The 12,683-nt window shown below is 35.8% G+C and overlaps 1 protein-coding gene across 3 annotated transcripts in view; it reads left to right on the top strand.

The window, feature by feature from the left end:
* Positions 1–23: 23 nt before the first annotated feature.
* The window catches only part of LOC102803963 (histone-lysine N-methyltransferase EZH2-like), a 30,671-nt gene continuing 18,011 nt past the window's right edge, over positions 24–12,683 (top strand). For 2 of the 3 annotated variants that reach the window (XM_085496042.1, XM_085496044.1), the window contains exons 1-7: positions 24–98; positions 7,203–7,392; positions 7,602–7,730; positions 8,777–8,893; positions 10,474–10,594; positions 11,330–11,419; positions 11,942–12,041. In XM_085496042.1, the coding sequence (XP_085352168.1) occupies positions 7,240–7,392; positions 7,602–7,730; positions 8,777–8,893; positions 10,474–10,594; positions 11,330–11,419; positions 11,942–12,041 (710 nt within the window). In that variant the 5' untranslated portion in view covers positions 24–98; positions 7,203–7,239. The remainder of the gene's footprint in view (positions 99–7,202; positions 7,393–7,601; positions 7,731–8,776; positions 8,894–10,473; positions 10,595–11,329; positions 11,420–11,941; positions 12,042–12,683) is intronic. The other variant, XM_085496043.1, reaches the window with a different exon arrangement.

Consider the following 12,683-nt stretch of genomic DNA (forward strand, 5'->3'; position numbering starts at 1 on the left):
TGTATGACTTGTTACGAAAGGACAGTCTGACTGTACTGCGTTGATTATCCAGATTTCCCAGAATTCCCTGTTCGCGCCAATAACAATGTATTCCGTAGGTAAGTGAAAAAACACTCTGTTGTCTGCTTTACTAATGTTTTCGACAAAATAGGTGGACGGTGATAACGAACAATAAGTTCCAATGGGCTACAGTAGTTCGTACCACCCCTATGTCAAACTATAAACGAATTCGCTTTGTCGTTCTCTCTGCGGCCATTGATAATGTTGTTGTGTTCAAGCTGGCAGAATCGTGCTTTTTTCTGTTTTCTGCTTTGTAAAGCAGCCTACACAAGTGCTTATAATATACTTGAATTAATTTATGTGCATATTCTTGCAATTCATCATAATTACGAAATTCTAACTTGATAACTATGAATACAATGGATATCCCATGACCTCAGATAGCATTTAAAGGGACTATCTGTTATGCAAATTAGATGATTTATTGTCCCCTGTAGATAGGACATGCTTATTTTTAACAAAAATATAGAGCAATATTTCAAACAATAAATTTGATACAATACTGTAAATACATTATTTATACAACAGATTTAATTTTTCGCTGATAAATAAAATTCAGCTAAATTAAAATCTTGACTATGTACAATCTAAACAAGATAACTCTGGAAAATTGGTGAATTTAAATCACACTGAATATGCTCAAAATAATGAAATTGAAAGGCCAGTGAAAATAAATAGTTTTACAGTATTTTTAAACAATATTTCATTATCATTAATTAATTTATTGTGATCTGCTCAGGGATCTCGCCACACTGGTCGGCGGTGGTCGGCCCCGACTGGCACTCATAATTAGCGACCACCACAGAAATGGTTCCGACCAGGACTATTGTTATTATAATTATGTACCGACCGACACGCATCCTGTCAGTCGTGGATTATAATTTGTAAACAATAGACCTAGTCGCATGATAGATAGCGGCTAGTAAATTTTGTGAAATTAGCACCTCTTTGTTTGTAAGCAAATACTTTCTGCGATAGACAGTCTTTAGATTGAAAGGTAAAATTCTTTCAAAATCAATTTCACCTCGATATAACATGATCAAAGCAGAGTTCACCATCTGACAGTTTACGCTACTCAAGAAAAAAATCAACGTGTTTAGTGTGTGATTTAGTCAAATACATTTGATCTGTTATCATCGCGATTCATGTAAAAACTCTTTTTTCAAAACCTATTTCACCTTTTAGAAATTGCTAATCACCTCTTTAGATAACCATCATGCAGTTTTCAACTGAAATCGATGTCAACACATCGTGCTACGACATCGCTTTACTTCTGCAATGTAATTGTTATTATCACTGCCATTCGGAAAACTTCGGATTCTACCGGCATTGCCATGCGGCATTCTGGTTGGTTAATGAAATTATTGACCCATTGGGTCAAAGGACACATGCCGGTCAACTAATGCGTCACAAACCTCATGGCGGGCTGTGTTTTTACCGAAGCATCGAGTGATCAAAAATATCCACTCCCGATAAAACTAAGCCAAATTTTACTTTTATTTCATATCAAAAAAACAAAGTAACATTTTTTGCTTGGCATCATGACTGAGTAAGAGGAATTTTTGGTATAATCAGTGTATAACATCGCGAAGTAAGTTATGTCACGTCGTAACTTTGAAAGTTCGGAGGTTTTATTTGTTTGTTCATTACTGTTTTAGAAGTTGATGGTGCGAATAATAAATTACAACAATACTCCAAATAATTGCGTGGTCGATTTTTTGAAGGAGAATGTATTTGGAGTGAATAAGTTTGTGAACATATTCCTGGCTGAAACGTTTCAAATGCGTTTTATTTAACTTTAATATTGCAACAATAATTTATTTGTTTCTGTTTTTTAGTCTGCAGCATTTGCATTTTGAATATATTTAATTTTTAAATTCAAACTCTTCTAAATTGTGAAACATAATGCCTTAATTCTAAAAATATTTGCACTGCGACCGAACTCATTAATATTCATATAGCTCATTAATATTCATAGCCGACTGGCACTCATGCTGGGCTGGCGAGATCCCTGGATCTGCTGTATTATTGTGATGTTAGCATAGTTGTGCCTTCAATTATATTGTATTAATGTTACATCAGTTTCTGCAACTCTTGACAATTTGTCCCACAAAATTAAAGCGCTTGACAGTGTAATTCATAACCTTGCTCTGAAATAGTGAAATAGATGCCAAGTCGTATATATTATTAACATTCTATGGCTAACATTATTCAGTAATTATTTATATCCCAGGAAAGATAAAAAAGCCTGAGTCAGTCTTTTTCTAATTCTGATTCTAATTCTGAGTTAACTATATTTTGGTATACGCTTCTAATTAGCACCATTCTCAACAGATTAGGGGCATTACTTAATAACAGGACTCTGTAGTACGTACCAACTACTGTAAAATACTTTATTTTAGCTGAAGGAATGATTGAGTGAAAATAAAATCTAGCGAATATATCTTTTTAGCCCCCGTTCGGACGTAGTCCGAAAACGGGGACTTATGTTTTGCCCTGTGTGTGTCCGTGCGTCCGTGATCACCTGTATCTCGAACATGCATGGACCGATTAAGTTCAAACTTCACTCATACATCACACATTATATGGGACATATGCACATGCATTTTTTTCATGATCCGATTAACGATAGCCGAATAGCATCAAAATCACACATTTTCACCTTTCTGGACCCGGATCTCAGTTATGCATGGACAGATTTTGTTCAAATTTGGTACATACATTAAACATAATATGACCTTGATTGATGCACGTCATTTTTTTTTTGGATCGGGTTTGAAATGGCCGACTGGAGGCCATTTTGTTTTAAAGAATTCAGTTCTGGATCCGTATCTGAGACATGCTTGGATTGATCGAGTTCAAACTTCACACACACAAGGTACATCATGTCACAAATATGTATGTGCATTTGTTTCATGATCTCATTTACGATAGCCAAATGGCGGCTGCTTTAAGGCCGAAAATGCATTGAAATCGCACATTTTCACCATTCCGAACCCGGATCTCAGTTATGCATGGACGGATTTTGTTCAAATTTGGTACATACATTAAACATAATAGGACCTTGATGCACGTCATTTTTTTTTCGGATCAAGTTCGAAATAGCCGACTGGCGGCCATTTTGTTTTAATAAATTCAGTTCTGGATCCGTATCCAAGACATGTCTGGATTGATCAAGTTCAAACTTCACACACACATGGTACATCATGTCACAAATAGATATGTGCATTTGTTTCATGATCCGCTTAACAATAGCTGAATGATGGCTATTTTAAGGCCGAAAATGCATCAAAATCACATATTTTCACAATTCCGGAACCTGATCTCAGTCATGCATGGATGGATTTTGTTTAGATTTAGAACAATGTGTTGTACATATGCAGGTGCATTTCGGTCATGATCTGCTTTGAATGTATGTCACTCAAATATGAACGGAACGGGGACGTGTCATTGACAATGACTTGTTTCCTATAATTTACATTCAACTTGTCAAAAATCAGTGAAAATAAATTCCATATACAAAAGACCCAGAAAATCAGTTCCAGCTAAGGGAACTGATCATTACCACCAAGCCGGTTTCCTGTGAGTCTCCTGCGGCATGCGTTTCTTTACCGTACCGGCCGTTGCTTTACCGTACCGGCCGTTGCTTTACCGTACCGGCCGCTGCTTTACCGTACCGGCCGCTGCTTTACCGTACCCGAAGGTCATTAGCCGTACCGGCAAGGCCGTTACCGTACTGGCAGGAGGCAATTCACACTTCTGACAAGTTAATTTATGCATTGATTTTCCGGTTTACCGGTAAAATGCCGACCTGTTTAAATTTCAGTTTTATGCACAGGATCGCCTGAGAAAGCAAAACTGTAGAATTAATTTGAGTAGAATTTGTTTAGTTTGTAGTTATAGTCTGTTTATAAATCATTTTGTTCATGTTTGCTATGCAGTAGCTTTCGAGGTCAAATACACCACCAGGTCAATTTGTTGCGTCTTTTTATTTGTCAGAGATTAAACTTTACCATTATTATTGCATAATATTTACATTCAAGTTGCGCGTGATAATGCTACACATGATTTTTTTGAGACCATGGAGCTCCCAGTACGTCCATGTGAACTGTTGGATACGACTACAGACGGAACTGCGTCTTTATTTTATACGATATTTTTATTTTTTTTAAATTGGGATCAGTGCTCCCAAATCAACTGAGCCGACAAAGTGGGTTACAAAAATAACAGTTCCATGAAAGTGGCTATATTTGTGTATGATGAATCCTGAGTCGGTAGTTTTGGCATGTAACCTAATGGTTTTGGTTATTGTTAAAAATGCACAGTGCAGACGTAATTTTGTTTTCATTTTTTCACTTTATCTGGCGCCAGTGCACGTGTGCTTGGATGTTTTTTTATTCAGTGATTGGGCTAAATATTTGACGACGTTGCCAACGTATTCAACATACGAAAATAGCATGTGTGTGTGCGTTTGCGTGAATGATAGATGCAGACGAAATTTCTCGTTGCAACGCGTTTTATTAGTTTATTTCCAACGCGAGTGGTCGGCGCCTTTGATTGCGTTTAGTTTGTTCTTTCATTCGCAAAATCTATCGCTGGCACCGTTTATTTTGTTATGTCTCGCAACTGAATGTCCAAGCTGACTTTGTATTGGCTGTAATTATTTTTTTTTTGTAAAACAAAAAAAAGTCCCGACCTTTCCAGTCTAAATCGTATTCTGCCCCAAACCAAACAGCCCTTTTCAGGGCCAATCACATGTTCCAAAAAGAGATATACCGGCACACTTGCACACTCTGTTTTGTTATAATAAAGTTACATTGGGGATTGTTGGAGGAGGTGTGTAAATATCGGGTAAATATGTTTGGACAATTCCATAAGCAAACTCACAAAATGAGGTCGAAAAGCAATAGAAAAATGTTGACCTAGAGCAAGGTCAAATTCCGTTTTACGCACTTGAATTTTATCTGGACTACGTGCGCGCGTTGCGCGTGTTATTGTCAACAAAGTATCAAAACAGATTTTCGAACGCCCAAGCCCGAATTTAAATACATGTGAGCTCGGCCAAGCGAGTCACGCTGACACATTATGCAAGTATCATCGAATTCATGCGACAGGTTGAGACGTTTTATTCAACGTCGTGGGTAAGCTACGATGTAGGACTGTCGTTTTATAGCGTTACAGGCGATCATGAATATGTGAATAACACACATATATTGAAAAAAAACATGAAATTTCAGAAAGACTTTTTTATTTAATTTATTTATTTGTATTTCGACGGTTGTCCGACTTTCTTTCCACTGTGTGAGCTACTGACAAATATAAACAAATAATTAACCCATCGAGTCCTCTAGTCGACTGGGACGTAACACTCTGTTGTACAAGTCATGTCCTTTTCAAATTATTCACTTTCAATGGGTGGGTGAAAAAAAAATTCTTATTGTTTGCAAAATGCCCAATTAATTCATGCATGACTCACGGTTACCGGCAGGGCGCCGATCAGTTACCGGGGCTTTGTTTACCATGCATTCATTAATCGAAGGTGATAAATAGTCGGTATTGGTCCTATCAGTACGGTAATTGTCCGGCCGGTACGGTAACGCAACGGTCGGTACGGTAAAGCAACGGTCGGTACGGTAAAGCAACGACCGGTACGGTAAAGCAACGACCGGTACGGTAAAGCAACGACCGGTACGGTAAACCGAGTCAAACTCACAGGAAACCGGCTGGGTGGTAATGATCAGTTCCCTAAAATAAAGTATTCTACAGTATGTGGTAATTGTGGGTAATCAATTAAAGTGTAAATGAATTGGGCCAATTGACTTTTTGTGTGTGCAAAATTTATTTATAAACAACATTATGAAAAAAAATCGAGTGAAAGGGTATATAAATTGGTAAACAGTCAAAATATTTTAAAATCGGGTCACGCCCCCCCCCCCCCTCTCCCGTCACCTTCAAGTTTTTTCGGCATTACAAGTGTTGCCGAAATGGCGCCGCCAACGGGACCTTAAAGCAGGAGATAGATAGCAGACAAGATTGTTTACCATTTTCCATATGCACGCATTTAGTAAACCAGCAAATACAACGAGCTACTACGATCGTTATCATGGGGAAACGCTGTGTTGTTGCCGGGTGTAGCAACACACACAGTCTTTATGCGTTCCCAAAAGATGTGGAGTATTTCTGGTTTCGGTACATGTGTCACTGACGGGTGGCAGCTTTGCAAAGTAACTGTGTAAATAACCAGAAAAATAATATTGTCCATGTAGAATATGAATATTAGTTTGATTGAAAAGTTTAGAATGAACTTGTGTAATTATGCCAGAGTCGAAATGACTAGAACGATCGTGGAACAACAACAAAATCCAAAATAGTGATTGGAAAATGTAAGCACTGGACACACTCACCGTTCATGTACTTTGTGTCTTTTACATGATTTCATCAGAAGATCAAGAAACTGAAAATTGCATTTTTACAAAACACTGATCTGAGTTGTCAAGCTGGTAACGATGTTCAAACTCTACACCTTTACCTGAATCGTTACTGTCATTTTGGGGAGGTACACGATCACCGACATCGCATACTTTTCTCGCAGGTTCAAACCAATTTGTCCCTGGCGCTCTAAAACAAAAACTTGACATTTCTCGTTGTCATCATATTCCTCGAACTCATAACTCTCGTCAGGCGATGATAAGATAGATTCAGTGTCGTTTTCCGAGCACTGTATGCGTATAGCGGCCATTGTAAAATGATGACAAATCCCCCCCCCCCCCCCCGTGACGTCATAAATCATCCTTGTATGCTAATTAGGTTCTCTAGATAGAGCCTCGTTCTGAGTCGACCAAGAAATTGGAAGTGGACGTTTCCTTGTCCAGAACATTGATAGTTTATTTAATTTATGTACATTTTTCACTTGATTTATTTTCATAACGCTGTTTATAAATAAATTTTGCACACAAAAAAAGTCAATTGTCCCAATTCAGTTACACTTTAAGCACAGTTCCCATGGCAATGAATAAAATAGATATTTCAATTTGTCCACTTGTTATGCAATTTATCCAAGGCAGTGATAGTAACCTGGTGAGGAAACTGTCACATTCCCACTTTCTAATAAACATTTATTTTTTTTATTTTTGGAATATCAGTCTAATGGAAGAAAGGTGACAATCTACCGTAATCACTATGGCAACCTCATCATCTCAGAGAACATCTACTGCAATAGTGGCTGCTGCAGCTAGAGGTCCTAAACCACCAACAGACTGGAAACGACGTGTCAAATCAGAGTACATGAGGTTGAGGCAGTTAAAGAGATACAAACGAGCAGATGAAGTGAAGGTTTGTTTTCTTTGTCTGTGTTTGCACTATTAAACGTTAAATGCAAGTTACAAACTTAATTTCTAAATAAGTCTTGCATGTATTTCAATAGTCAACAATACTGAGTGATACCAAGTAGTACAAATTTGATTTTGATGCAAATGCGGAATTTCTAGCTCTAAGTGTAAGATTGGCTGCAGTAAATTTTATTTGTGTTTCTGTTCTACTAGGCTGCCTTCAGTGAGAATAGACGTTTGATTGCTGAGAAGACTGAAGGATATTCCTATTCTTGGAGAGCCAAACCAGCTCAGATTATCCATGCACCTGCCACGTTTGATCATGTTCCAGTAACGAGGAAGGTAACATATACAAATATGTATACTTTGGTTAATGGGGTAGGCAACCTGCACTGTGGGTTTACAGGGTTTGTTCAGTCCTGGAATTTATGGAACATCCTGCAAAATGACTTTCGGCCCTGGAAAGTGAACAATTGTGATCATGATCTGTCCACGCAGTCCACACCACTGTTCAAAATGTGTTTTTCTTAGTCATTTGGAAAAGTCATATTTAATACATCTCATTTCTGTTGATACTAGAATGGCCAAGTATTTACTCTAAATTTATTCTAACTATGGTTTTGGTTCAAATTTATTTTTGGATGAATAACCTTTCCCCTAATTCCAACAGGGACTAGGTCATTAACAAAGACTTGTTTTAATCTTTTCTGATTGACATTCAGTTTTAACAAACAAACAAACAAGATCTGAATACTGTAGAATACTTTATTTTCGCTTGGAATTTATTTTCGCTATTTTCGCTGAAGGGATGATTCCGTGAAAATAAAATCCAGCGAATATACTTTTTTCCTAAATTTCACATTAAACTCATGAAAAATCAGTGAAAATAAATTCCAAGCAAAACGCCCATAAAGCCTTTTCAGTGAAAATTAATTCCAGCGAAAATAAAGTATTCCACAGTAAGTCATAAATCGAGATAATTGAAGGAAAGACAGTGATAAATAAACACAAGGAAAGTTTACTATTGCTGTGTAGGCTTTGTTGAGTTGAACTTCCTCACATCACCAACACAGATGTGTCAAGCCGTCATTTGTTTAATCAACACTTGCACTCAAGTGTAGTAAGCTTCGTTGATGTTTTTGGCTTCATGACAATGTAGGCATTATGATGTAATAGCCTGCTGAACAATGCACAAATTCTAGATATTAGTAGTGTTGTTAATAGTAACAAGTTGAATGTTCTAGGACTTCATAATTAAAATCAGTTTTTCCTTCAATGTCTATGGTTTATGTGGTTTTACATTATTGTGTGTAATTATGGCACACTACTTTCAAATCAATATATTTCAGTTCTAATTATTTCTTGTTTTAAAAACTTGGTCATTACAGTGTATTGTTTATGGAGGCTTTGAAGAAAACACACAGGAGACTGCACTGCATGTTTTAAACAATGCTGCTACCATTCCTATGTTTTTTATGTGGGCACCGCTGCAGCAGAATTTTATGGTGAGTGTCTTGTTTACTGTTGGTTCATGTTACAAATGTACAAGCAGCATTGCAGTAACCGGTGGTTGTGAGCCCATGTTGATTAGTAAACAACATTTGTTGTCAGACTTGCTGGTTGGTAAACACAAAGAAATGATTTTATCATTTTATTGACTCCCGTGTGCGAAGCACAAAAGGGAGTCTTTGCAGTTACCCTGTCTGTATGTATGTATGTATGTATGTCACTTTTTTGTTCCACCGTTATCTCAAGAACCACTAATCAAATTTTGGTGAAACTTGGTACATAGATGCTCTGGCATATAATGCGCAGAGTTGATGATGTTTTGGTAAAAATCTATAAATATTAATTACCTAATTTGCATGATACTTAGCTGATTTTTAGCTGTTCCAAGACTGTTTCACTGATATCTAAAGAACCACTCATTGGATTTTGATGAAATGTGGCACATGGATGCTCTGAACTAGTGCGCAGATTCGATTAGTTTTGGGTAAAAATCTATGAATATTAATTACCTAATTTGCATGATAATTAACTGATTTTAAGCTGTTCTAGTTTTGGGTAAAAATCTGTTAATATTATTAATTACCTAATTTACATAATGATTAATCAATTTTTGGCTTTTCCACTGATATCTCAAGTACTAATCATAACATTTCAATAAAACTTGGTACATAGGTGTCATATGACACTGCACAGACCTGATAGTTTTTAGGGTAATATCAGTACATATTAATTACCTAATTTGCATAATTAATTAATTTTCAGCTTTTGATATTTCGAGTAGTAATGATCATGTTTCAATGAAACTTGGTACATAGTTACTTGAGGACTGTGCAGAGACCTAATTAGTTTTTGGGTAAATATTTGTGCATATTAATCATCTTATTAGCATAATTAGTTAATTTTCAGCTTTTCACCTGATATCTCAAGTACAATCATCACATTTCAATGAGACTTGCAACATAGATATTCTAGGACTATGCAGAGATCTGATTAAATTTGGGATAAATAATTGTGCCTATTAATTACCTAATTTGCATAATTAGTTAATTTTTTGCTGTTCTATGGCTGTTGCACTGATGTCTAAAAACCACTCATTGGATTTCAATGAAACTTTTAACGAGTACCCATCACATTTCAATGAACCTAAGACTATGCACCATATTAGTTTTTGGTAAATATTTATGCTTCTTAATCACCTAATTAACATAATTAATTCATACTAATATCTCAAGTATTGATCATCACATTTGAATAAAACTTGGTCCATAAATGCTCTAGGACAATAGACAGCCTGATTAATTTTGGGTTAAAATTTGTTCATATTAATTCTCTAATTAGCATAATAACTAATATTTTTTTGGTTCTAATCACATTTCAATGAAACTTGGTACATTGTGCAGACCTTATTAGTTTTACACTTAAATCTGTTCATATTAGTTACCTTATTTGCATAATTAGTTTTCAGCTATTCCATCAATATCTCAAGTACAAGTAATTTTGAATTAATTTTTAATGTGTCTCCAAAACTCTCAGCACACAGGAGTTCTTTCTAAGCTTTCTTTGATCTTAATTTCAGGTTGATGATGAAACTATCCTCCATAACATCCCATATATGGGAGATGAGGTTCTGGATCAAGATGGACAATTTATTGAAGAACTTATTAAAAACTATGATGGAAAAGTGCATGGTGATAGAGGTATGTAAAGTATGCAACTGATACTATTATTTGACTCTCAAATTTAATAGATACAGTGCTTGGAATTCGGTGTTCTTAGTATAACTAATTGCAAGATTAAAACTTTCAAAGAGTAATTGATTGAAATCATGAAGGAAATGGTTGATTTCAATTTTAATGTTGGTGTTTTTCTTTCTGAAGTATCAGCTTACCTTGCATTTACAATCCAAACCCATAATTCCATTTGCAATTATAAGTAAAATATACTACTAGATAAAGGAAAAAATAATTTCACCAAAACAGAATGAATTATGAAAAAACAAATTAGATTAATCGGTAGGCATTTCAAAGAAGATTTCCAGGGAAATGTTAGTTGTCTTTTTTCACTGCCAACACTCATAGCATACCATATAGAAACATCTCAGAAGAAAGTATTATGTATAATTTATGGCATTTTTGTGCTGGGTCATTAAAATATGACTTGTTTTACCTGGACTTTTGCTTTCATTTGCATGATTGTGTGGGTTCAAAACTGATATCAATTATTATGCTAACAAATTTCAGTGTTGTTTACCGGTACATTGTTTATGTTTATTTCGTACTTAAGATAAGATAATATTGGCTGTTCCACGGACTTTAATTTTGCTACCATCTCATCCCATTGTTTTTGTCATCAGTTTTATGTGAATGTTATCAACTTGTTTGCATGTGACACATACTCGTGAACATACAAATTAAGACAATCTTTTTCCTCAGAAGGCGGTTTTATAAATGATGAAATTTTTGTTGAATTGGTCCATGCATTACATAGAATACATACAGATGAGGAGCTCATTGAAAAACCAGGTATGGTAATCTCTGAAACCTTTGCATAAATTGTTGGTGAATATTTTTGTCATTTTTGGCTTCTTGTTGAAAACAGCAAGTCCAATTGCTTTGATACTATACATATAGGTATCTCAGGTGGACCTCTCTCATTTTGTGACGACACCTTCAATTCTTCATTATTTTTGTCATTTTTGGTCAAAAATGCTACTTCCAACGACTTCTTGAAAACTACCAGCACAATTGCTTTGATACTTGGTATCAAATTGAGCTTGCAGTTTTTAAAAAGAAGTCTCATGGGTATGCTTTGCTCGACTTGGCTAATGTTCTTGTTGGAAAGCTGAGCTATTTTGACTGTCAGGATCTTCATCCAATTTTCTGACACTGTCTCTTTGACTTACTTGGTTTGTTTTATATTCATGTTCATTTGTTTTTCTTTTGGATGAAATTTCTTGGACGTTCTTACCTTATTTTGTCCTCAAAAGTCATAACAGCCAAATACAGATGAGAATACAATGAGTTGTTTTCTTTGTTTCTTTCTAGATGAAACAAATCTGAAAACTAACTTTCCTTTAGATCTAATCTTTGAAGCTGTATCCAGTGTGTTTCCAGATAAAGGTACTGCTGAAGAGCTGAAAGAAAAGTGAGTTTCCCCAACCATTGCAATACTGTGTGATAAGTACACATACAATTTACTGTATGATTGAATTAGCCACTCATTTCAGTGTTCTCTCCAGACTCCAGGTCAAGCATCACGGTTAATTTGCATAATATTATTTGCATAATAATTAGTTTTCCCAACACACATTGTGATACAAAAACTACAATAAAGAAAAGATATTTTTACATCTCATATATTTTATCGTAGAACGAAAGCGATGCGCTGTTTGTCTAAGTAACGCGAGCTTGCAGAGCTTGAAAGGCCTGGGGAGAAAGTTGTATTTATCAGAATTACCATGGTTATATGCTCCACTCTTGTGGTTGTTTCAAGAGATCAGATTACTGACAATTGCTCACATTCATTATCATAGTCGAATTATGCTAATGCAAAATGCATTTTTGCTTCAAGTTCGGTGGTCGTCGTGCTGCGTCTTGTTCCATATGGAACTCGTAGCAACGTAAACAATGAATGTGCAACGACCACCCTTTAAGTTTAGCCTAAAAACTATGTACTTTCAAAGAGTGAGATTACTACAATAATTGCAATAATATACACACCACTTAAACTCCATTCACTGTATTTGCTCTATTAGAAGTGCATTTCCAGTAGAAGTGCATGTAAACC

Source organism: Saccoglossus kowalevskii, chromosome 22 (genome assembly GCF_978046115.1).
Source record: "Saccoglossus kowalevskii chromosome 22, keSacKowa6.1, whole genome shotgun sequence".
NCBI lineage: Eukaryota > Metazoa > Hemichordata > Enteropneusta > Harrimaniidae > Saccoglossus > Saccoglossus kowalevskii.